This window comes from Dama dama, chromosome 18 (genome assembly GCF_033118175.1).
Source record: "Dama dama isolate Ldn47 chromosome 18, ASM3311817v1, whole genome shotgun sequence".
NCBI classification, from domain to species: Eukaryota; Metazoa; Chordata; class Mammalia; order Artiodactyla; family Cervidae; genus Dama; species Dama dama.
The window spans coordinates 18,459,106-18,486,119 of record NC_083698.1 but is presented as its reverse complement, the minus strand read 5'-3'; the positions used below and the strand labels follow the sequence as shown (position 1 = coordinate 18,486,119).

Sequence of the window (27,014 nt, the reverse complement as noted above, 5' to 3'; positions counted from 1 at the left end):
TTATCACCCCTATACTTCTCTCCACTGCATTGTAAGATCCTTGAGAGTAGCAAGAATTATGTCTATTTCTAACCCCTCTAGACTATCCCTCGAAGCATAGGTAACCACTGCATATTGCAGTCAGTACGTAGGTATTCAATTAATGTTTTGAAAAGGTTCTATTTTAAAAAACCGTTTGTTTATTTTATTTATTTCTTTAGCTGTGCCAGGGTCTTAGTTGTGGTATGCAGGATCTTTAGTTGTAGCATGTGGGACTAGTTCCCTGACCAGGGATTGAACACGAGCCTCCTGCATTGGAAGCCCAGAGTCTTAGCCACTGGACCACAAGGGAAGTCCCTGAAAAGATTCTTTTTTTTTTCCCTCTCCAATCTGTCATCTAGATTGTAAGGACTTCAATGCCACACTCAAAAACAACATAGCTCTGTTAAATGTCTCTTAACCAAAGTCTTTTGGGCTTGGTGGTAGGGAGGAAAAGTCATTTGTAGTTTCTGAGAGAAGTTTTGCATATTATAATTGGCATTTTTGTATGAACATGAAAGTTTACTTATATAACAGAATTTCATTATCAGAGTATTATAAAGTCTTTCCTTTTGGTGAAATGATAGAAAGCCTAAATAGTCACATTAATATGAAGCATATATTTTTATGTATAAGAGGGTTTTTTAAAAAAATACACTTATCACTAATTTTGTCACAGATGACATTTTATAATCTCGTACTACAGGAATGGGAATATTCCCAGATGTCTGGAATTAAATCTTCCCATAAATAATAAATAAATTCAGTATCATATCTATCAATTTTTCAACCATAAAAGTATTCCCTGAACAACATGACAATGCTGCAGTGACTGATTATCCAAGCCATACTTTCCAAATTGCCACATCGTTGTTATAATTAAGACCACACTGGGACTTATCTGTGCAAATATCTTGACATACACTGAAAATGCTGATGTGGCTTTAATGTGGATTGGGGCAAGAAAATAAATAGCCTTTATGTTTGTAAACTTAACAGTTATCTTGCAGTTCCTGGACGCGTTATGCTGATGTTGTAGAAGCTCTTTTCTTATTATTTTTTTCAAAACCAACCAGCCACTTCCAATGTCAAAAACAATTCAGAGTTTTAAAATCATAACTTACATGGCATACATATATTCAAAGTAAAAATGGGGTAAGTAAAAACACATTATTCAATTGAGGAGGGGTAATTTCACTATTAAATAAGAAGATATAGTTTTAAATGGTTATGTAAAATGAACACATTTTTCTACAGTTAGCATGTGTTTTCCTGAGAAATACCATTGGATAAATCTAGAGCCTCAGGGAAGTGGGTAATAAGAGTGCCCCAGTCCAATTACCAGGTTTAGGAGTTGTCCCTATTCAAATACTAAACTTCTTGCTCCCAGGACTGCTGAGCTGTGTGATGGAAGATAGGATATGAGCTGTGACAGATGTTTTCACCTTCATGAAGCAGGGGACAGGAAGGAAATGTTGTTTAATACAGGTTATTCTGATGTTGATCCCATGTTCAACACTGCATAAGTGACTGTAAATTGCAGTTAAATTATCACATAAATTGCCTACTGATTTATATGCTGAATAGAGGGATGTCCTTAGTCACAAATGAAATGATACCTGAAGATCAGCTGAGGGTGTGATTTTGCTTATTACTTTTATCCAGATCTCAAACTTTAGGAGCCATCCTCCTTGTTAATGTTAGTAGCTCAGTTGTGTCTGATTCTGCGACCCCATGGACTGTAGCCTGCCAGGCTCCTCTGTCCGTGGGATTCTCCAGGCAAGAAAACTGGAGTGGGTTGCCATTCCCTTTTCCAGGAGATCTTTCCAACCCAGGGATCGAACCCAGGTCTCCTGCCATATTAAGGTCACTAGCTGTTGAATCACCTTTCTTAATGTTTTTAAACTTTTTAAAAACTTGCTTTCCTAATATTCAAAACCCACCTCCTATTATGTTCAGTATTCCTCCATTTACTGTCACAAATACGTGTGATGAACACCCAGGGATCCACCATTCCATGTGAACAACCAGTTATTTTCTATTCTTAAAATGAAATCCAGAGACTATATAAGTGTGACTAGATCAAATTGTCAACAACGTAAACAATAAGTTCCTCCCAATACTCTGTTTTTAATAGGATAAAGCTTTTTGTTTTCAACGCGGCATTACAAATAGCATTTAGGTAAAAACAAAAAACCACCGGACTACGCAAATTCCTAACTGCTTCTGTGACTGCATCGTTTAAGCTGTCTGGACTCATCCCCTTCATAATTTTTAACTTGTTCAGCAGCTGTGAATTTAAAATGAGATCCCACCTATAAAGTACTTATAATGGGGGCAGCATGTTAAAAAAGATTTCCATATTGACAACTCCACAACCACATTCTATTGATTAAAGGACACATGTGTTTTACCCTTTATCATCTCTGTAATTACTGCATCTTATATTAGGTTCATTTTAAAATCACAGTAGCCTAACAACAGTTATAATATAGTCGTCGTTGCTAGTACTTGGGAATTTCATTGTTATTCCTGAGAGCAATAGCAACCCCATACTATTTCTACCAGAAACAAAGAAATAAAAACAGCTAAGGGCCATTTGAGAAAGGAAAATAAACCTTCCCTTGGTTGCTCGCTTAAACTTTTCATTGACAAACATCTTCTGGTACAATTAAAAATAGAGCCACATTAGAACTTAGAAATGGGTACCAGTATCCTGGGAAAAAACCCTGGAGACAACAGGGAACACTCTTTAAGAAGTCCTGGATGACCAATGCATGTGACGCCACAGAGATGTTATATGTAGGAGAACACAAACTTTGATGAGTGTCAACTAATAAGCTACTTGAAAGATTTGGATTCTGACTATAAAGAAGTTTTAGGAATACCTTCCCTTTTAATGGATGTAAAAGTGGTACATTTTTAAAAAAGTATTTAAGTAAGTCATACAAAGCTATTTGGGTGAGCATACAGTAAAAATTAGAGTTGGTAAAAAAGTATTGTAGTTTAATTTGCAGCCATTTTACTCTCTCTGGGACACATAAAATGATGGTCTATCTCACAGTCATTCACACATTTTAGATTTGAAGAAATATGGTGTATTATCCTTAATACATGTATAATGTATTCTTCAGTGATGCCATGGGGGATCAGAAAGCATCTATTGATTTAAAATCATCCTAAATCCTAATTCACTGAAATAAAGCAGCACTTTGAAACCTAGAATTAAGACTTTCAATTTGATGGATTTCATTTGTGAACATACTGGGTTTTCCCCATCTATAGATTCTCAGTGTCCATGTTTCCTCTGGTTAGGAATACATAGGCTTTGTTTGTTCCTCATTTTCATCTTCTCTAGAGAATAATGGCCTGTCTTTGAGGTCCTCCTGAGTCCCCCAAGCCGAATATCAAATATACCACAAAGTTTTAAGCCAGACAGTGCCATTCACGTGATTTGCCTTCCTAGCAGTGTGGTGGCCACATGTGCTAGTAAGTGGCCGGTATCATTCTTATTGTTAATTCCAAGGAACAGAGAATGATAAGGATTCTGTTGGCACCATATCAATCTGCTCATACTGTCTGTTTTTGTAGGTGGAGTTCAGTGCCCAAACAGCAGTGCTTTGCAAGAGGTACGCAGCTGTAACGAGCATCCCTGTACTGTGTACCACTGGCAAACCGGTCCCTGGGGCCAGTGTATCGAGGACACTTCAGTTTCGTCCTTCAACACAACTGCAACTTGGAACGGGGAGGCCTCTTGCTCCGTTGGCATGCAGACAAGAAAAGTCATCTGTGTGCGGGTCAATGTTGGCCAAGTGGGACCCAAAAAGTAAGGACTTGAAAACGACAATAGTTAACTCCTATGGCCAGCCATCAAGGGATGGGCCCAGTCTCCACTTGCTTCATGAAATGGAATGTTTGGTGCTTATCATACCTGATCTCAAGAGTAAGACTTCTGTGTTTTGAAGGCAGCCACTGATAAAGTTATAACAGCTTGTACCTGGGATCCATAAATTCTGTAGAAATCTCTCCATGTGGTACCTACTTTCAGTGTTATAGTAGCACTTTCTGCTTTTATTGAGCTAGTGAGGCAGTGAAAGAAGTGCTCACCCTAGGCCTGGCTGATCAATAGTGACAGTATCCAAAGTCCTAGCAGTGGAGGTCATCCATGACCTGTGTACCTGTAGGCTGTGGAGGCTGCCCGTCTAGTTTAATTGGGCAATAGCCTTCTGTGATCTGCCTTTCATTTGCCTTAGAAGGTACCATATCAAAAATACTGAGGCCAAACTTGCTACATCTTTTAATGGTTAAATGAATAAACCATTTACTCCCAAGAGAGAGCCTTAGGATAGGATGAGGGTTAGAATAAGCAGAAAAAGCACCAGTGTCTCACTGTAGTTAACAAGTAGCGTGATAACACGACAAACAGTTTGCTAGAGAACCCGTGAGTTGATGTATTGTAGGTGCCTTGTGAGAAATTTAAAAAAAAAATCAGCATAAACTGGGCTAATCATTTCTTGGAGAAAATTAATAAATCAGTTATAAAAATATACTTAACAAGGAAGAAAACTCTATCATTTGTGATTTAGACAGCATCCATCTTTTAAAGCTCATATCACCTTAGCTATGTGAAACATGAAAAGTAAAATCCATCAGTTTTGCACTGGTGTAAAAATGGCCTCATAATTTCTGAAAACTTGGTCAAGTACTTAGGTTTCGTGTGTGGTCTTAAGCATGCTACTTAACAGATTCTGGCTTCAATTTTCAAAAATGTTTGCATAAATTTAATGAAAACAAAAAGTAGTAATGTAAGCACTCAATAAATCTTAGAAATTATTTTCTCTTGGAAAATTCAAGATACTTCTTAGTGTTTCAGAGAAATGATAATAATGTAACTGATATATGACAAACTCAAGGGGATAAATAAGAATCTCATGATGACTTGTTTTTTTCTAATGCCCAGCATTCTGGACGTTAGTAATTTTTTGCCTCATCATTTAGTTAGAAATTAAGAAACATGCAAAACTGATGGGTTTTACTTTTCATGTTCCACATGGCTAAGATGATATGAACTTTAAAAGATGGATGCTGTCTAAATCATCAATGATAGAGTTTTCTTCTTTGTTGCATATACTTTTATAACTGGTTTATTAGTTTTCTCCAACAAATGATTAGCCCAGTTATGCTGATATGTTTTTTTGTTTGTTTCTCACAAGGCACATAGAATATGTCAACTCTGGGTTCTCTAGCAAACAAGTATGTAGTTAGAAAATATATGCCAAAAGATTTGAATAAATTGAGAAACTATTCCATATGCTTCATAGGCAGCCCCAAACCAATATTTCAGTAAAAATGATGCTAAATTTGTTATGAATGTAACAAAGGATATTAATGTGCAGTATATTAAAAGTCAATAGCAGTAACAGCAGAAGTGGAAGTCCCAAGTGCTGGGGGATTGTGGGACTTGCTGGGACAAGCAAAGGGGCAGAAATAGTTGCTGCAGGGGGTTATCACCTGACCAACTTGTCATGGTTCAGATTGGAGGGTTATTGTTCAGAGCTTCTACGGGTAAGCTCACTCTGTTCCTCTTTGGCAGTTTCATTTACCTTTTAGATGTTACTGTTATATGTTCCTTCCTTATGCAAACTACAGAGTTTTTTCCTCAGCAGTGGATGTACATACACGCAAGCCTATGTGTGGTAAAGCCTGGTGGATTAATGTCATTAAATCATTCAATAGAAAGGATATCCTGAAGCCCCAATGTCAGAGCACCACAATAATCCATTAAAAATGCACTTTACCCTTGCCGCCTTTATTCAATGACCTGGATACAGTATAGATTTGTTAAATCAAATGAGTTTCCTTTGCCCTTAAAGTTCTAAAAAATAAAGCAAATGCTGTGAATTCAAAAGAAAATATTACTACCCTTATGCCTAAATATGCTAGGTTAAATTCAGTGACTGCTTTTCCGTACTAGGCATTTGAAACAAAAATGCAAATAGAAACCTTGTTTTAAACTCCTCTTAATAAAACAGATTACTGTGCAATGGTAAAATCAATGTTATTGATCTTATCTATCCTCTGAGTAACAAACTTCAACTCCTATCACATCTGTTTAATTTGACCTTGAATAAGATTTGGGGGAAAATCAATTCCTTAATTTAAACCACAAACACTAAATACAAACAGCACAAAGGAGAAAAGAAGCATGTTGACTGAACCAATTGCCTCACCAAAGGAAGTCTGAATTCATTTCATTGGATGTGATCTAGGCTGTATAATTTATATTGGTCTGTTCATGTAACAGCTTTGTTGTTGGTAATTTTGTTCTCCACAGTTAACCAAATATCTTGCTGAGGAAATTTCTAAACTAAAATAGAATTTTTGAGGTTGTCAATGATAGCATTGTAAATTCCATTGATTTATTTAGAGTTAAAATTTGAAAAGCATGTAATTGAGTAATGCTCTTCCATTGTTAAAGTTCTAAAATTGCCTCATTGAGAAGGAATGCCTCCAATAATACTTACTAATCAATAATTCCATAGTTTCAACAAGAATTAACAGGATGATTATATGTGAGGTTTTTCCATATAATGTTTCCTGGTTAAGAATGTAGGTTGACTTATAATTCTAGTGATTTATAATCTCAGTTGTAACAAAACATTAACTTCTAATGATTCACATCTAAATTTCTTTTTCTGTTCACAACTTTGAGTAGGCATAGCAATTAGGAAAATCCAAGCGTATATTCAACATAAACCAGAGAGAATATTTCATTTTGAAATGTTGAATCCAATGTATTTTTTAAAATCCAGTTTCAGATAAAGCCTGGTGTTACTGAGTGAGCAAAAAAAAAAAATCTATCTGTATAGTTGAATAGAATATAATACTTATGGATGAGATAGGAGCATAAATAAAAACTTACAGATATATAAAAAATGAAGTGTCAGCAAAGTGCTATATAGAAATTACGGGAAGGAGAGTAATGATGTTGATTTATTCACTCATAGTTCAGTTCTGAAAACCTGATTAACTTACTTGTTGGAAGACAATTTATCTTGACCTACAAGAAATTTGACTTCTCCTATGGGGAGTATTTTTAAATTCCATTTTTCACTAATTTGCCAAGTTATTCCAGCAACAGTTATACTGGTTGATTCATTTCTTCACTGCCTCTTAACTTACTTGTCAGAGATGTATGATATCACCTCAAAAGAAAATTTCTTAGGAATCAGAACATTACTTTCAGTTACATGAATTATGTTTTGTTTTGTTGTCCTTAGATGCATCTTCTAGTATTAATAACATTTGATTGCTAATGGTAGTAGACTCAGATTGTGAAGATGCAGAAAAGAATTAGGAAATTTAAAAATCATGTAACAAGTACACAATAAACAAAAAAGTATATTTAAAACTCAAACATCAGCTTCCTAAAATTCTTCTAGGAAGTGAAAACCTTATAAAGTATAAGGCATTTCAGTGTTTTGTCATTATTTTTCTTCATGTCCCTAATAATATATTTTATATTTTGGTGTTTTTGAAAAATTATGATTAAGCTAATTTTACTATAATTTATGTCAAGAACACAATGTTTTGTTTTTCTTTAAATTACTTATTGACTCTTTTTATTTATATCCATTCACTTTTTTTGTTCTAAAAATATTATAATTTATAAAAATATCTAAAATATTTAAAATCCAGTAGATTAAAACTTGGAAGAAAATGGAAGAAAAAATAAGAAATACAGTGAATGAAACCAAGAACAGAACAAAAATTGTTTATCTTAATTAGCTATATACTTCATTATTTTATTACTTATTTTTATGACATTCATAGCTATAAATACAATATTGGTTTTTGAGCATGTACTATCGATAGAGTATGCCATTTTAAGTTTTTTTTTGCTAAACATATTTTGTAAAAATAAAATACAGAGTAGCCTGGAAAATTATGATTGACAGTAAGCCTATTTAGTTATACAAAGGTGTAGAATTGGTTCCTTAAATTAGTAATTTGAACTTTCATAAATTTCTTATAAGGCATGTTAGAAAATGCAGATTTAGTAATGGACTGTTAAAAATGGATAAAGAATAATTATTATATTTTCTCCTACATAGCACAATTACTATAATTAAATTTTCACTTCCTGCCTTGAGAAGCTTTATTGAGGTTCAGTTCAGAAGAATTATTTTAGTTGTATAGTTCTTGTCAAAAAGTAGAAAGAATCCTGGAGGTTGAATACTACAGATGGATGACTGTTTAGCAATTTTAGAAGTAAAAATTCTCAAGATAGAAATTACCTGGTTCTGGATTAGTACAGAGGTCTAGTAATTTCCCTTTGCTTTTCCTAGGTGTCCTGAAAGCCTTCGACCTGAAACAGTGCGACCCTGTCTGCTTCCTTGTAGGAAGGACTGTATCGTGACACCGTATAGTGACTGGACATCTTGCCCTTCCTCATGCAAAGAAGGTATGCCCTGAAGAGTTCTGAAGGCAGTTCACCCAGGAACCCTCTCTCTAGGCCTCCAAGTTCCTCTGGCTGAGCAATGTTTTGATTCTTACATGGGGCTGGCTCTGTGATCCTGGATTGGGACAAATGCCATGAAATTTGGATTTCCTTCTAGAAAATAATACAGGTTTTAGAGTACCAAACAAATAAGTCAAATGAGTTTTATGCCAAAACTGACTTAAATAACGGTGTGATATAGACCTAAGTGAAAATATTCTAGATTTTATTATATTCATGTTTCCTTTAACATTGATTCTACAAGAATGTAGTGGCCTTGTGTATTTCAAAAAGAATACACAGTGATTTTCTGAGTACTCATGGTTTTCAACCTACTTAGGTGCAAGAAATAGCCATGGGACCAGATTCACTACAGATTCAATTATGTGACCCAAAGGATGGGAATAAAGGAAAGAGGGAAATGATCAAAGTATACCTCTGCCAACAGTTAACATACCATGAAGCCTTTATAAGATGAGGATATCTTCCCAGTTTGGTTTGGTCTTTTCTTGGTATAATTGTTCTGCAGTGTGTGGGTCATCTGCGTGGCGGCCCTATAGTGGGCCTAATGGCGACCTCCTCCAAGAGGGCTTATGCCACACGCATGAGGCCCTTTCTTACTGCCGCTAAGAAAGACGTCCTCACCCTCTAGGTGACTTGTACAGAAAGTGAACACCTTTTCTCTCAGTGTCACAAATGACATTGTCTCCTACTTTTTATTTTACTCTCCTGACAAATGGAGATAGTTTATCTTAAGTTTCTTTTATGCTTCTACTTATGCGTCTTGACTCTTACCATAGGGATTAATGTAAGAATCAACTTCTGGTTTAACAACTGCTTTAAATTACCGGATTTTTTTTTTAATCCTGAAGATATTACATAAGATTATAAACTTCATAATTGATTGTTTATGCTCTGTGGTTATTTTATGCAGTTCAAATACGGGTTCCTTTTTATGCTTTTTCTATTTTAAATACCATTGATATATAAAATAAATCACAAAGTGAGCAAGAATAGAAATATTTCCCTCTGTTATTTCATTCTTTAACATCTTATATATTCATCTATTTATTTCTTTTTGGCTGAGCTGACTCTTCATTGCTGCACACGGGCTTTCTGTAGTTGCTGCAAACAAGGGCTCCTTTTCTTTCCATGGTGGGACTTCTCATTGAGATGTCTTCTCTTCTTGTGGAGCACAGGTTTCAATAGTTGTGACATTCAGGCTCAGTTGCTCTACGGCATGTGGGATCTTCCTGAACCAGGGATCAAACCCATGTCCAATGCTTTGGCAGGCAGATTCATTTTTTTTTTTAGTTGGAGGCTAATCACTTTACAATATTGTCTTGATTTATGCCATACATCAACATGTATATACATATACCCCCTCCCTCCTGAGCGTCCCTCCCACCTCCCACCCCAGTCCACCCCCTTAGGCTGTCACAGAGCACCAGTCCCTGTGTCGTATAGCAAATTCCCACTGGCTATCTGTTTTACATACGGTAATGTACATGTTTCCCTGCAACTCTGTCAATTCCTCTGGATTCTTAACCACCGGATCAAAAGTCTTTTAAGGCATTTTAAAAGCTTTGGGACAAAAAGAGTTAGCATTAACTCTTCAAAAATGTTAATGACTTTAATCTTATTGATATAGTCATGTCTTTGTCTATCATTTTTATCCAGATTTTCTTCTTTTATCTTCCCTTACTTTCTTTCTTTTTTTTTTAATTTATTTATTTTTGATTGAAGGATAATTGCTTACATTATGGCATTGGTTTCTACCAAACATCACCATGAACCAGCCATAGATTTACCCATGTCCCCTCCCACTTACACATCCCTCCCCCCTTCCCTCCCCTTAGGGTGTTTTCCCCTGAGTCATCAGCAAATTCCCATCTGCTATCTGTTTTACACATGGTAATGTACATTTCCATGTTACTTTCTCCATACCTCTCACCCTCTTCTCCCTGCCCAACCTTGTCCATAAGTCCGTTCTCGGTGTCTGGGTCTCCACTGCTGCTTTTGAAACAGGTTCATCAGTACCAGCTTTCTAGAATCCATATATATGCATGAGTATATGATAACTGTTTTTCTGACTTACTTCACTCTGTGTAATAGGCTCTGCGTTCATCCTCCTCATTAGAACTGACTCTGTCTCCTTACTTTCTTAAAAACTAAATAGCATATGATATCGTTTAGTTTGGTTACAATCAGCAGTAGAGTTGTAGTTTCTCATAGATTGATATTTCTGTGATAATTGTTGGTTATTCATCACTACCATGGAAAAGGTTATTTATTACATGAAATTTATGTGCTTGAAAATTTTATTCTGCATATTCTTATACTTAATGTTTTATATTGATGTAAGCCATTTACTAATAATTCCAAAACATGCAGTTACATTTGTAGTACCATGATTAATAACCTCACAGAACTTTAACATTTGTAAGAAAATTTTTGAAAGCAGAAAAAAACTTTGCCTCTTCATTATATTGGACATTTTATCATTTTGAGTAAAATATTTCAAAATAACAGTTCTCTTGGTCTTAAGTATTTTAAAGAAATAAAGTAGGGACTTCCCTGATGGTCAAGTGGTTAAGACTGGGTTTCCACTGCAGAGGGCACAGATTCAGTCACTGGTCAGGGAACTAAGATCCTACATGCTGCGCAGTGTGACTAAAAAAAGAAAAAAAGCCTGGTGTAATTATATTTTTAAAAATTTTAAGAAATAAACCAGAAATATTCCATTAAACTGATTCTAGAATAGTGCTCCTAAAAATAAGGAATCAGATAAATATTTCTCATTTCATTATACCTTCATTTGAAACTAATTTGGGATATTGAAATGTGTCCAAGAATTAGGTAATAGTTTAGTAGCCTATGAATTTGTTATCTTATTATGCATTATCTGTGTCTGGAAAAGGAATAAAATAGATATAACTTATTAAAAACCTATAATTGGAAATTAAATAACATGATTTTTAATTTGATCTCTGCTGATGCTTTTTATAGCACTAAAGCTATTTTACTCTTCTCTGACCATTTATAAAATATAAAAAATTTTATATGACAAACTGTAATAACTTAAATAAGGCACTTAAAAAAATTTTTACAGATGAGGGAACAAATAAATTGTAAATGCTCTGCATGTGTTAATTAAATTAATACTCATCTGTAATATATGTATAAATATGTATTGCATTTCTAATTTACTGACTGCTGTATTTAACTAACACTTTGATGGCCCTACAGAGAAGAGCTTCAAAGAAACTTTTGATCTCATTTAAAATATAGAACTATTCTACATAGATCAAATAATGTAAGACTTGGATGACTCAGTAACAAGATTTAGTGGTAAAGCAGAAAGAGCTCTGGGGAAGAAACAGGGGAAATCTGTTGTGGGAGCAAATATCAGGGGAAATCTTGCTGAAAAGAAGGGAGAAGAGACCTTTTTGAAAGAGAGAATTCATAAAAGAACCCCAGGTGATCAAAAGCATCCAGAAAAGTGTCAGTGACCATGAAAAAAATGGACTGTTCAAAAGAAAGTGGGATCCAACCCACTGGAACTTGGAATGTCTGGGGGAAAAGTCAGAATGTGAAGTTGGAAAATTGAGGCGGGTTGTAGAAGATTGAATTAGACTTAGGTGGCGCTAGCTAGTGGTAAAGAACCTTCCTGCCAATGCAGGAGATGTAAGAGATGCCAGTTCCATCCTTGGGTCGGGAAGATCCCCTGAAGAAGGAAATCACAACCCACTCCAGTATGCTGGAATCCCCATGGACAGAGAAGCCTGGTGGGCTAGAGTCTATAGGGTTGCAAAGAGATAGACATTACTGAAGCAACTGAACCTGCATGCATAGCAGGATACAATTTCTAGTTTTTGATTGAACATAAAAATGAGTAGTGAGTTTCATGATGTGTGTGTATATGTGTATGTGTTGTATGCATCAGTAAACAGGGAAACCAATTTTCTTGATATTAGGAAGCTTATTTTCTGGTAGTATGAAACAGAAAAAGCATTTAATGATTGTTCGAAGGTCTTGATGCTTGTGAAGGATCAAGTGAAAGATGCAGGGTAGGTAAGATGTGAGGTTAGGTAAGATGTGAGATCATTTTGGAGAATGGAAAAATGGCCAAGTTAAGTAACATGTAATAGAACTTGTAATAGGCAACATGGAATAGCCATGTAGTCGTTCATTTTAAAAGGAGTTGCTCAACACAGTTGCCACTGTTTCTTCAGCCATGTTCAGCTGCCTGAATGAAGGAAAGGTGTAGGAAAATAATTAGCATTGATTAAGGTCAGGGCTCTTCTAGAAGAGCACAAGAAAGGGAGAGTGGAACAGAAAGTCAAGAGTGTTTTCAATGGAGTACTTTTAATAATAATGGAGTATGGTATCTAAGGTGGGTTGGGATGGAAGTAAGGTCATGAAGAGGATGGTATAGTGAAAAAAGTGATTGGGAGAGTGGATTGGCAACCTTTAGAAGTTTAAAGAATTTTAGTAAAATTAACTTTAACCTTTAGTATAGTGGGTAAAGTGGAAGGTTAGGTGGAATGGCCATAAATTAAGGTGTTTAAAGATGAGAATGTACAAATATTGATGAAGATATCATCAGGGGGTAACAGAAGAGCTAGTAATTAATGTAAGATGCACAAAAAAAAAGTCATTGGAGGTGAAGAGGTACAGCAATTCAGAGCCTTCAGTGCCTTGAATAGAATAACTGTGTGGATGCCCAAACCAGCAGAGTGGTGGTAGGGGTAGGAAGAGAAAGGATTACAGTGAGGGATATTCTAAAACCATTAAGGAATGAAATGTTAGTTGATGACTGCTACAGAGTAGATAGATGATGGTAAAATTGATGACAGGAGCTTCAGAGGAGTTAGATATTATTGAATTAGTTAGTATCACCCACTTAATGGACCTGAATTTGACCAAACTCCGGGAGACAGGGTTGGACAAAGGAGCCTGGTGTGCTACAGTCCATGGGATCGCAAAGAGTTGGGCATGACTTGGCAACTGAACTACAACAGGGTTAAAACGAGGAGAAAAGACAGAAATGGCTAGGTAGAACCCACCTCCACTGACAAAGAATGTGAAGGGAAATTTCTAAGAAAACACAAGCTGATAGACAGTGTGCTGCTATGGGTTGTTGTTTTCATTAGCTCAGTCATGTCCAACTCTTTGCAACCCCATGGACTGCAGCACGCCAGGCTTTCCTGTCCTCCACTATTTCCCAGAGTTTGTTCAAACTCCTGTCTATTGAGTTGATGGTGCCATCCAACCATTTCATCCTCTGTCGTCTCCTTCTCCTCCTGCCTTCAATCTTTCCTAGCATCAGGGTCTTTTCCAATGAGTCAGCTCTTCAAATCAGGTGGCCAAAGTATTGGAGCTTCAGCTTCCGCATCAGTCCTTCAAAGGAATGACTGGTTGGATCTCCTTGTAGTTCAGCAGACTCTCAAGAGTCTTCTCCAGCACCACAGTTTGAAGGAATCAATTTTCAGTGATCAGCCATTTTTATTGTCCAGCTGTTAGATCCATATATGACTACTGGAAAAAAACATAATTTTGACTCTATGGACCTTTGTCAGCAAAGTAATGTCTCTGCTTTTTATTTGAGATGCTGTCTAGGTTGGTCATAGCTTTTCTTTCAAGGAGCAAGTATCTTATAAGTTCATGGCTGCAGTCACCATCTGCAGTGATTTTGGAGCCCAAGAAAATCAAGTCTGTCACTGTTTCCATTGTTTCCCCATCTATTTGCCATGAAGTGATGGGACCAGATGCCATAATCTTCATTTTTTGAATGTTGAGTTTTAAGCCAGCCTTTTCACTCTCCTCTTTCACCCTCATCAAGAGGCTCTTTAGTTCCTCTTCACTTTTTGCTATTAGGGTGGTATCATCTGCATATCTGAGGTTATTGATGTTTCTCCCAGAAATCTTGATTCCAGCTTGTGTCTCATCCAGTCTGGCATTTTGCATGATGTACTCTGCATATAAGTTAAATAAGCAGGTGACAATATACAGCCTTGTTCCATGTCCTGTTCTCACCTTTGGGTACAATGGTGGAAAGATTAGAGGATAGAAAAGACTGAAAAATTGAATTAGGTTGTGCACAGCATTATGCTGTGATCCAGGTGATGATGGAAGACATCCAGAGGGAATCAGAACTGCTAGTTTGTCAGGGTGAGTGACAGGCACATGAGATGTTTATTTGGGATGGTGTCTCAGCAGAAGGTACTGACTGCTGTCAATTAAAATGCGTGGAGCCACTAGAATACTGGTCTCCTCTGGAGCTCCTAGGTGTCAGTGGCCAAGGAGTGCAAGAATGCCAGTTCAGGAATCTGCTCTTCTGTGAGCAAGAGGTTCCGAGAGGTGGGACTGTGTTTGGCCAAGCTCAGACCATCTTACCACCAGCAGGTGAGCTCTGCCTCTTCTCTTTGGCAGCTCTCTGTTGAGTCTCCAAGAACAAAAGGCTTTCAGAAATCTAAACCTAGACACTCAGACTTAAAAAGAACAACAATCATTGTGTGTTGAGGGAAAAACGAAAGACGAGGGGGTGGCAGAGGAGGTTGCTATTGAACAACAGTGCCAAGATGCTTTGTGCGCTGGTAGAAGCCTTTTCTGTTTTGCCTGTAGACTGCTGTAACTGAGAATAAAGATACAATGGTTTTATAGAAAACTTGTCTTTTGTTGCAGGAAAATAAAGCAATGACATGTCGTTAGCTTTTCATTATTTGATATGAAATAGGAATGACGCAAGCTCCATTGAAATTACTCTGACTTCCACATACAATTTATAAATGTTTAAAAAGTTGAATGTTCAAGGATAGATAATAGCAAAAGAAAAGTAATTCAGGAATGGGGTTTTTCTTTGAAATTTAATTCTATAGGTAAAATTTACATTTTATAAGAGTCTTGAACTTATGAAAATGGGGCACTAGCCTCCTTTTTAAATCATTTTAGATAAGTAACATTATAGTATAGTATTGCAGAAAGAAAGAGCAGAGTAGCTTAGGGTTCCAGAAAGAACAGAGTAGTTTGAAATGTGTGTGGGTATGTGGGTGTGTGTTAATCACTCAGTAGTATCTGATTCTTTGTGACCCCAGAGGACTATAGCCTCTGTCCATGGAATTCTTCTGGCAAGAACACTAGAGTGGGTTCCCTTCCCTGGGGGATCTTCCCAACCCAGAGATCAAACCCAAGTCTTCCGCATTGCAGTCAGATTCTTTACCACCTGAACCACCAAGGAAGCCCCTCTCTAATGATAACGTCTTGAAAAATCAATGTTGATAAACTTCAGTATTGAATAGAGAGTAGTTTAATCCTCAAACCAGTGTACTTGTTAACTTTTCCAAATTTTCTTTACAAAGAGCTTTATTAAAGATGGAAAACATTTATGCATATAAATTGTTTGTAACTCATCTGAAAAAATCAATACTTTTGATCAAATAATACACTTGACTGCTCACAATCTGTTTGCTTCTTCTTTTTTTTCCTTACTACGTTTATTGACTTGAGGGCTGGAAGGGATATTGCCGAGTCACCTTTTCTACTTTGATGCTCTCAGGCTGTACTCTTCTAGAATTACCCCCGATGGGCTCAAAACTGCCTTTACATTTTACTTTTTGCATGAAATGTTTCCTTTTCGATTTCTTATCCCTGTACTGCCCCACCTGTCATCTACCTCACTTCCAGCTTAACCCAGCTTGGTTTTGCCTGCCCTTTAAATCCTTCTATCAATAAACTTCTCCAGTGAAATTTACCTTGAATGTCTTAAGATAACTGAAAAGTGTGTAGCCGAGTGAGAGATTATATATCCTCTGAGTCTCTGTGACCCATTACCACAAAACTAGGTTATCCCTTTTTTCTCTACGTATCCTAGGCAGGTATTTTCAAGTATAAACACTACAGGAATATTCCTTTATTTTTCCCATGCTCATTATTTCCAATGAAAGTGATACCTTGTTTTTTTTTTAATTAAAACTAAAGAACAGAATTAGTACCCAGATGAATAATTCTATAAGGAAATGGGTAAAAAAGAACAGAAGATGTTAATTTATAATCCGGTTGAAAAGAAGTGAAATGAATGTGTTTGCTCATTCAGCAAACATTTATTAAGACTTTACTCTGTGTGACCATTGCTCTCCTTGCTGAAATACAAAGATAAATGGAAACTGTGTATGTATCCCCACCACATGCAATAAGTGGTATAAATACAATGAACTGAACTGAACTATGAACTTTTCAAGTTCCACATGTACTAACTCAAGTAATTGGTAGGGAAGCTTCCATTTTATTTATTAAATTTTTTTGAACATGTGCTGTAGCTCTCCCCTTGCACTCTGATCTGAGGGCTCTATAGCTGGCCTGAGCTCTACAGTGCTGTTTCGTTGCGTGTATAAGTAATTCATTAACTGAGAGCTGAGAAGAAATGAATCTCCTAGTTCATAGGAACGTGGATGTCGTAACACTTTCTGTGTAGCTCCATTAAACTTCCTGTCTAGGTGTTATGGCTTTGGAATGTTCCATTTTAATCAGGTCACAATCCCTACCCTGTGGCCTGCACAAGTTTAAGGTATTTGAACTTTTTATAAGAATAAATGGATTCCCATTGTGGAATCAATTATGGAAGTGAAAAAGTTATCATAGTCTTATATATACCTAGTACAAGCTTGTGGAGATGGTGGTAAGGCACTAGAATGTTTCAGAGTTTTATATTAGGAGGCTTTTTGCTTTCAAGTCAGTAAACAAACTAGAATTGAAATACTAACATTTGATTGCTGCTTCCAATCTGAACACCCGGGGTATATACCAAGTGATATCTAGGTAAATGGTACCACTGATGCTAACCTCATTCTCCCCTCCAGTCTCCAGATCCCTTGACCTAAATTCTGTGTCTGTTTTTTATCAGCCAGTTAAAAAAAGTTACTGACTCAAGAATTTCAACCACCCGGGAAACAAAGACCCCTCTGTACTCTTTCCCTCTTTTTCCCTGTTAAAAAACAAACAAATGTCTTCCTCCTTCCCTCAATGCTAAACAAATGATATGAATGCTCATTCAGTCTTTTAAAAAAGATTAAAGACAGATCATAAATATAAAACATAAGGAAAGTAATAGATAATAGTGTAAAAAAAAAAAAAGCATGGAGTCAGGTAGTAAATAGGATAGAGGGAAGGGAGAAGAGAATTTATAATGTAAAATCAAAGTTAAGGTAAGCTTCTGTACTTGAGAAATTTAACTCTGAGATTCTGGTGAATAAAGCAAGAAATTGAATCACAGTGGGTTCTTAACAGATTTTGAAGGGAAACAATATTTTTCCTAGCTCTAAATTATTAGAGGAATTTATCACCTGGGTCTAAAAATAATGGGCAGTGAACAATATAATGGATGAAGATAGCATTGCCAATTTTATTAAGAGTCCTATTGGCATTCCTTAGATCTTTCTTAGATAAATTATACTTAATATGTAAAAGTTGCAGTTGACATTCAGACTATGATTGCTACAATTTTTAAAAGCCTATGATAATATTTTCAAATGTGTTAACACTCTACTACCTCCACCTCGTATTTCCCTATGTCATTACCTATAGTGTTCCAGTTGTTCACTAAAATAGTTAAAACAGTCATTAGTAGTACAAGTTTCCCCCACTATAGGAAAAATCCTAAAAAGCTACATGCAAACCCTAGAATCTTAAATTGGGACATACAGGGTCAATTTTTCTAATAGATCTCAAACTCAGCTGTTTATCACCATTTCCCAGCAAGCTTTGTCAAAATCAGATTCCCACATCCACAGTTTCGCAACATCCAGATCCCAAAAATTCTCATTTATTAGTTCTAGGTACATGCCGAGAAATGTTTTTAGTTTTGTTTTTTTTTTTTTTTCAAAGAAATTATCCTGCATCGTCAGACATTTAGGATTCCCTAATCTGACCCATTCTCCTATCTAATACAGGCATCTCCAATTCACATTTCTGGGAATCAGTGGCCAGACCATGTTGAGGGGTAACCCTGACTCCATGTAAAATGATGTTCCGTTTATTGGAAACTTCTAATCATCAAATCATATTTTTCTACAATGACTTTAAGGATATTTCATTTCATTTTTGGAAAAGGAAATGGCAACCCACTCCAGTAGTCTTGCCTGGAAAATCCCATGGAGGGAGGAGCCTGGTAGGCTACAGTCCCTGGAGTCTTGAAGAATTGGACGTGACTGAAGTAACTTAGCAGCAGCAGCAGCATTTCATTTCTGATTAAACTTTCATTGTGTTAAGGGCTACTAACCCTTCTAAATATCTTTTTGTAGTTTACATCTCAAATATTTAATTGTCTTATGAAAAAATGTAAATGCTTCATGGGAACTCTATTAAATGACACATGACTATTCATCCTTAAAATGTATATATTGTAAGTTGAGATATATTTTATCAAAGCTGTCAGTCATATATGTCACCTGTTTCTCATACTAAAAAATTCTGAACAACTTTATATCAGTAACACTGTTAAGTTGATATCTTCATCTAAGGTAAATCTTAATTAGATACATTGTCTTTTAACGTAATTTGGAGTAATTTACTTACAATAATTATTACTATTTTGAATGCTTCTCTAAAAATTCTGCCTCTAGGAAATTACAGCTCAGATGTTTAGGATGTGACCTGAATTAAAGATCTTAAATTGTTTAACATGAATAATGAATGACCAGAATAATTTATGAGTTATACATTTCAAATTAAGTGAATAGCCAAGAAATAGAATTTCACATAAAACATTGAATATATTCTCGTAAGAAAGGTTCATTAGATGTGTATGAGTCCCATGTGGTAAACAGGGCTATATATGAAATGGCATGAAAATAAACTTAAGGGAGAGAAAAATAAATTAATTAGATCTGTCATATTTCTCAAGGGGAAAGAAACATGGGACAGAGCAGTCCCTTTGTAACTGAGCCTTAGGAAGGCTAGCTGACTATGGAACTATTTTCTCCATTCTTCACATTTTTAATATAAATTGCTTGGGCTTCCAATATAAGCAGTCTTGGGGAGAACTGAGGAAATGGCTGGATGAGGCCTCTCATTCAGGGATGTCAAAGCACGTGTAGCTGGAGGCAATGTAATTTCTTCACACAGGCTGGTATTTGGAGATTTCTTTATCAGTGCAGAGAACAAAGGTTAAAAAGCTGCTTCATTCCAGGGGACTCCGGAATCAAGAAACAGACCCGGCACCGCGTCATCATTCAGCTGCCGGCCAACGGAGGCAAGGACTGCACGGATCCCCTCTATGAAGAGAAGGCCTGCGAGGCCCCTCCAGTCTGCCAAAGCTACAGGTAACGGGGTGAAAGAAAAGCCTGTGAGCAACGCACTGAGAGAAACACTTCCGGTCCCACGCTTTCCGATGTTAAGAAAAGGAAGCGAGCACTATGCGCAGACTCAGTGGAGCTGAGGATGTTTATGACTGTGGGCACCATCTCTTGCCTTTTTTAAAGAGCTGCTTTGCTGCCAAAATCATCTCCAGGGACACAGATACTTGTGTAAACTTCCAAGCTCTATTTTTAGCTTCGGGAGCTTGAGGAAAATTCTTTTGTTGATATAAACTATAGGAAATGCAGAAAAGTGATTAATAATTATGAAACATGTGCTTTCAAAAATAGCCAAAGCAGTCCTTCCCGCCGAGCTCCAGAGAGCACATGTTCTTCATGAATGCTGGCATTCTGGCTCAGGAGATGACATCTTTGTATCAGTGATATTAATAAGATGTCTGTTCTCTTTATTTCTGGTCACCTCAAGGAAATTAAAGCTATTGAAGCTATATATATCATGATCATGATAATTATTAGAGAAAAGTTTTTTTTCCATAACTATTTTCAAGACGTACCTAATTGAAGCTTGATGTAGTGAAAACTTGCAGTCCTGACAAAACTTGCAGTGCCAACAAATGAAATATTATGGCATCAATTGATGGAATGTGATCACAAAATAATTTAAGATGAAATTGATGGCAAATTTGTCATCTTAGTTTATCTGTATTTAATTCTTAGATGACAGACAATGTAATTGTATGGTTACATGATGGACTTTAACTATTAGCCCAAACTTATTTATTTGGGGGATTTGTTTTTGTGAAGTGTATTATAAATTGCACCTTCTGAGTTACCCCTATGATGATAATCAAAAGAGCATTATACAAAAGGCTCATGTCTTGAATGCAGTTGTACAACTTGATTATAAAATAAAATATACCTTTTTAAAATGAAACACATCACTTCTGGTACTATCTGCTACATTTGCTGGCAATCCTAACCATTAAAAAGGCTAAATGTGGCACTTCTCTGGTGGTCCAGTGGTTAAGGCTCTGCTTCCACTGAGCGGGGTCACAGGTTTGATCCCTGGTTGGGAAACTAAGATCCCACATTCTTCATGATGTAGCTTAAAAAAAATTTTTTTTTAATAATTTGAAATTTTTAAAGGCTAAATGCTATCAGTAGAGTTCATTCCTGTAGGAATTGACAGTGATGGACCCTTGTCTCCACTGCCATAGAGACTACTTTTATATTTAGTGCTGCTTTTTATAATTCCTTGATGAAGTTTAAATTGAATTTAGATGGGACTGAAGCATTGTCAAATCCCTTTCTGTAGTGGTCAGAGTCATGGCTCCTTGGCATTGTATCACTATGATTTCCCCGGCATCTTTGCTTCTCTCTCTATGCAGCTTCTGTTCTTTCCATGTAGGTGGAAGACTCACAAATGGCGCAGGTGCCAGCTTGTCCCTTGGAGCGTGCAACAGGACAGCCCTGGAGCGCAGGAGGGCTGTGGGCCCGGACGGCAGGCAAGAGGTGGGAGGCCCCATTCCATAGTTGATTTGCTTCACATTTCTCCAGCATCACTAATTTAACCACTAGCTTGCCTGTAGAGTTTGTTACTCTGATGCCACACTAGGCAAGCAAAGCACATAAAAATCTGCTACTATGCATTCTACCACAAACCAGAACACGGAGACCTGTCTTTTTAAGTTGTGTCTTTTGTTCTTTGACATTAGTAGTTCATTTGTCATTGTTGTTGTTTTAGTTGTTCAGTTGTGTCCGACTCTTTGTGACTCCATGGGCTGTAGCCCACCAGGTTCCTCTGTCCATGGGATTCTCCAGGCAGGAATACTGGAGTGAGTTGCCATTCTCTTCTCCAGGGGATCTTCCCAACCCAGGGATCGAACATAGCTCCTCTAATTGTACTTCCATTCATGCTTATCTGAAAGATGATCAGAATGTACAGTGCAGCTTGTTTTGTTGTTGTTCTTGTAATTAGTTTTTGGCTCATGGTATTCCATAATACTTTGCTTGTCACCTTAACAGTCAATAAGATTCTTACATCTTTGCCCATATGCATTATGTATGTGCATGCATATAATGTAATATAATTGGTTAACTTTCCCAGAAATTCTCAGCAATGACTTTCTTGTCATTGTCATGGCTACCCCCAATTCAGTTCATATTTAGTACTGATTTTTAAATGGCAAACTTATGTACTCAAAACCTGCCATATGTGGACTGCAATCTGTCAACACTGCTAGATAACATGGTATCTTGCAGAAATGAAATATGGAAATATTTCCAGCTTTCCATGATTATTTACTAGATATTACGGATAATACTTTCATTCCAAGCTTTGAAAAGTGTTCTTTATACATGTAGCAAATTCATTCTGTAAAGAGTACATGATTCTTTTCACTCGTGTTGCTTATAGCATTTAATTCCAGATACATATTTAAAATATACTTTGAATGCATAATTGAATACATAACCACCTCTCTTTAATTCATAAAAACATGTTTTGCACCCTCATTTGTAGTTACATATTTGATGATATTGCAAAAGTGTGAACATACAGAATTGGATTACAGTTTTTGCTGATTTCATCTGGGACCCCTTTTCTTTACAGAGTAAAGGTTGCTTTTTTTTAAATTTGAAAAAAAAATAGCATCATTTTCGGTAAAAATCTTCTATTTTGAAAGTCATTTTAGAAATCTTCATTGGAAACATTTAGTTTACAATTAACATTAACTAGTTAGTGATTTTCAGGATTTTGTTTTAATGCTTATTTTTCATTCTGTATCCTCTACCATCAGCATCGGCTAAAAAATAACTCTCTCCCTTCACAGTTTCAGAGACTTAGGTATTTAGAGTTGAAAGTCTTTCTCCCCATTTCAAACCATTCACGAGAAATTGAGTGATATAAGGCTTTCTTGTCATGCCCTGCTGATTCCCCTTGAATCAAGCATACATTTGCATACAGTCTGGACCCTGCATAGAGTTAATAATGAAAACAGGCATGCGTTTAGGAATCAAGAAACCTAAAATTTAGTCCCAGTTCTTTCACTCACACAATGTGAATTTTATTCATCCCTTTACCTTTCTAGGTCTCAGTTTATTTAGATGGGGAAAAAAAGAGAAAAGAGGGCTGGACCAAATGATCTGTTATGATTTTTTCATATCCTACAATCTATACACAGATAATATCCTGCCATCAAAGTGTGACATGAATTTAGGTAAAACAGTTGAAAACTATTTTTTTGTAGGCACTGAGGGAATTCTAGGACGTGAAAACTGTACAGGTTGGAAACAGCTTTAGTTTTGAACTCTTTTACTTGACTGCACAACCTTGGTTTATTCATTTCCTCTCTCTGAGGCTGAGAAAGTAATGATCCTTACAGTGCTTTGCACATAGTGAAAGTGAAAGTCGCTCAGTTGTGTACGACTCTTTGCGACCCCATGGACTGTACAGTCCTTGGAATTCTCCAGGCCAGAATGCTGGACTGGGTAGCCTTTCCCTTCTCCAGGGGATCTCCCCAACCCAGGGATCCAACCCAGATCTCCCACATTGCAGGCAGATTCTTTACCATCTGAGTAAATCTTCATTAAATGCTAACTCCTTCCCCCTTCCTGTTAGATCATGGTCTAATGAATGTGTGCATAGATCATTGTAGGCATAAAAGCAACAGTATTAACATGGGTCCTTAGTTTTTTATTGACACAGTCTATATAAAACATTTCTTTTGGTGATTACCAGTGATCTTTTCATTTCCAAATTTGAAAACCTCTGCTTATTCCTCTTCGTAGTTGACTATTCATTATAACAAGTAATGTCTGCATAAATATACTTAGAAGAACCCCTTTAAATTCTGTATGAAGATAATCTTTTTCTTTGTTGCCTTGATAAAGATTTTATTTTTCCTCAGAGCCTATATTCCTACAGAAGTATGAAATGGAGAGAGTTAAGAGTGTAAGAATATCTTGTATTAATGGTAGAAAGGCAAAGAATTCTTTTGTTGATGGTCATGGCTGTTTTCAGCACTCTGCACAATCGACCTGTCAGACTCTTGTTTTATTTCCATCTTTGCCCTTATCCTGAGACTTTTAAAAATGCCAAATTGTGCTCTTTTGAATAATTAAAATAAGAATGTAAGAAATTAGTATCTTACTAAATTGTAAGATGATGTAGTAAAAATTATTATCAGTGAGCAAAGACTGCTGCTGCTGCTGCTGCTGCTGCTAAGTCGCTTCAGTCGTGTCCGACTCTTCGAGACCCCATGGACCGCAGCCTACCAGGCTCCTCCATCCATCGAATTTTCCGGGCAAGAGTACTGGAGTGGGGTGCCATTGCCTTCTCCGGAGCAAAGACTATGGAGATGCTATTCCCCCTTCCTCTCTAATACTTCAGACTTTCTAATTCCAGTCACCCTTGTGACTCTGATTGCATTCAGAAGACTGTGCAGAAAGAGTCACGAGTGTTAAGAAGGGATGAAGATGTTCAGCCCAGGGAACTTAATTTGTTTAGGGAAATGAGATCACTGGTAACATCGCCTAACAAGGAGGAGATAAAGACGGAAACCAATCCCTTGCAAAAGTAGTCATTTGAACATAAAGAGCTTAAGAAAGATCTAAAGGATGAGCTGGGACCTGACTTGTACCATAATATTAGATTAAATAGAAAGGAGAAAAGAACAGAAAATGAGAGCAAGTCTGTTAGTTAAGCATCGGAGGTAAGGAAAACAAAAAAAAATTAAATGTGTTCACAGAAAAGTGGATAGATTGAAGCTCTGAAGATGTGAGCTGGAGCCCGGGGTAATTTTGTAGAGGGCCATAAATGTCAGAATCAGTATTTTAGACCTTGTTCGATAAGTGGTGCAAGCAAGGACCTGATGAAAGCAGTGTTTTATCTGTCAGCGTGTACAGAGTAAGTTAGAAAGATAAAGACACATGGCTCTGGATGCCAGCCAGGGCATTGTTGTAGCAATGCAAGGTTGAAGAACTCAGACTGGAACCACTGTAGTCAAAATGGGTAAAAATAAATGGATTTTCAACATGTAATAGAAGAAAATAACTTTAGGACATAGTAGCAGACAGTAGCACCAGAGATGGACCTAAGTAAGTCAAAGACGATCATATAGTTTTTAACTCTAATTTAATTTTCAGTGTGTATGGCATAGAGGATTATTTTTTAAAGAGAGTTAAATACTCTGTGTGAATCTTCTCTTATAACTAAAAATCTTATGAAATCTCAGCTCAAATTTAGATTTTTATCTAAACTAATTGTAAAAAACTGCATTTCAAGACTCAAAAAGAAGAACAGGATTTATTCTGTCCTTCATTCTGATGTGAACTACGTTTTGAAGTGCTAATTTAGATTTCTTCAGTAAATAAAAATGTTGTATGAACCAAAAGAAGAATTAATTTACTTAGTATGAATAGGAAGGAAATAATGTATGTGTCTCATATACTACATATCACTCAGAAGAACACTTGAAAAGTCACCATTCATTTTTTCCAAAATGACTTGAGCCTTTCCTATTAGTAGAAAAAACTATAACTCTTAGTTCTTTTACCAGCTTCCAGCAAGCTGCCCTCATCGTCCTCGTGTGGAGTCACCTGTACCTACTGTCAGCCACTTGCTGACAGCAACAGAAACAACAAAAATAGCCAGTGCAGGAGCCTTAAGAGATGCGGGTTTGATCCCTGGGTGGGGAATGTCCCCTGGAGAAGGAAATGGCAACCCACTCCAGTATTCTTGCCTGGAGAATCCTGTGGATAGAGGAGCCTGGAAGACTATGGTCCGTAGCATTTGCAAAGAGTTAGACATGACTAAAGGGACTTAGCGCAGCTCAGCCAGTGTAGACAGATGTTCAGTTTGACTCTTAATTCTATTATTAGCATAACTCCAGCTGTAGGAACTATCAGCTACGGTGATGCGTTGCAAGGGAGCTGGAAAGCAGTTATGCTCCCAGAGTCTCTTTAATGAGTCACTAACAGTAGCTGCTTATCATCCCAGTGCTGGCACTCCTTGGAAAGCAAATCAATGAGAATCAGCCTTCCCCACAAATGAGTTAGAATAACACAGGTGTAAGATCAGAAGATTCTACTCCAGCCATGTAAATGCAGTCATGACCAGGTCTACAGTCTGTGTATTTCAAACCTATATGAAAGTACTCTCTATGGAAATGCTTTACATTAGAACACAATAGGGAGTTAGAAGTAATAAGGAACTTTATCAAGGCTTTGAATATTGAGAATGGTGCTTCCAGAAAATTTCATCTAGCAGTGGTGGTGGTTGTTTAGTCGCTAAATCATATCCGACTCTTTCGTGACCCCATGGACTGTAACCCACCAGGCTCCTCTGTTCATGGGATTTCCCAGGCAAGGTAACTGGAGTGGGTTGCCATTTCCTCCTCTAGGGGATCTTCCTGACTCAGGGATCAAACCTCTATCTCCCGCATTACAGACAGATTCTCCACTGCTGAGCCACCAGGGAATCCCTTATCTAGTGATATAAGCACTGAAAAGAGAGAGGAGAAAAAGAATTTTAAAGAAGGAATTAACAGGGTTTTGCAACTTTAAATCATTCTTAAATCTCACAGGGAAATTTTAGAAGGCTTTTGAAATAGGCATATTTCCTATAATATTGTCAATAAAAAATGCAAATAACAAAATTATATCTGCAGTCTATTTAATTTTTAAGTGTATACAGGTTATATTTGCTTTGTGCTATTCAAGTCACTTGGTATAAACTTTTAATAGAATTGTAACCTCTACTGTCTCTTTTCTCTGCTCACATTTCTACAGTTTAGGTGGCATTTAGAGGGCTAAATTATTGATTGGTCAGTGACTATGTCATTGAAACATAGCCCTACAGCTGTGGCTAGAGTCGTCATTACATTTGCATTCAAAATAAAAGAGGTGGCTCATATTAATGACAGTTTTGGACATTTTATTTATTTTTTTCTCTATAACTGTCCTAAGGGGGTAATGTCAATCACTACTAATATATATATATTTTAACAGTGTTTATTACCTTATGGCATATTTATATCAGGAATATGATCCAAAAATATCATAGATTAGATCCTTGGATTTCATAAAGTCAAATTTATTCTTTCTCAGTCTCTGTGTTAATCTTGATGCTACCTCCTGCCAGGTGTATTTTCTGTAATTTAGATGTAATTTAGTTAATAGTCCCC

The 27,014-nt window shown here is 36.6% G+C and overlaps 1 protein-coding gene across 1 annotated transcript in view; it reads left to right on the top strand.

Annotated features, from left to right (window-relative positions):
• THSD7A (thrombospondin type 1 domain containing 7A) overlaps positions 1-27,014 on the top strand; it is a 265,412-nt gene that overhangs the window by 166,878 nt on the left and 71,520 nt on the right. The window contains exons 8-11 of the mRNA XM_061166284.1: positions 3,610-3,844; positions 8,367-8,482; positions 19,704-19,836; positions 21,239-21,342. Of these exons, the coding sequence (XP_061022267.1) occupies positions 3,610-3,844; positions 8,367-8,482; positions 19,704-19,836; positions 21,239-21,342 (588 nt within the window). The remainder of the gene's footprint in view (positions 1-3,609; positions 3,845-8,366; positions 8,483-19,703; positions 19,837-21,238; positions 21,343-27,014) is intronic.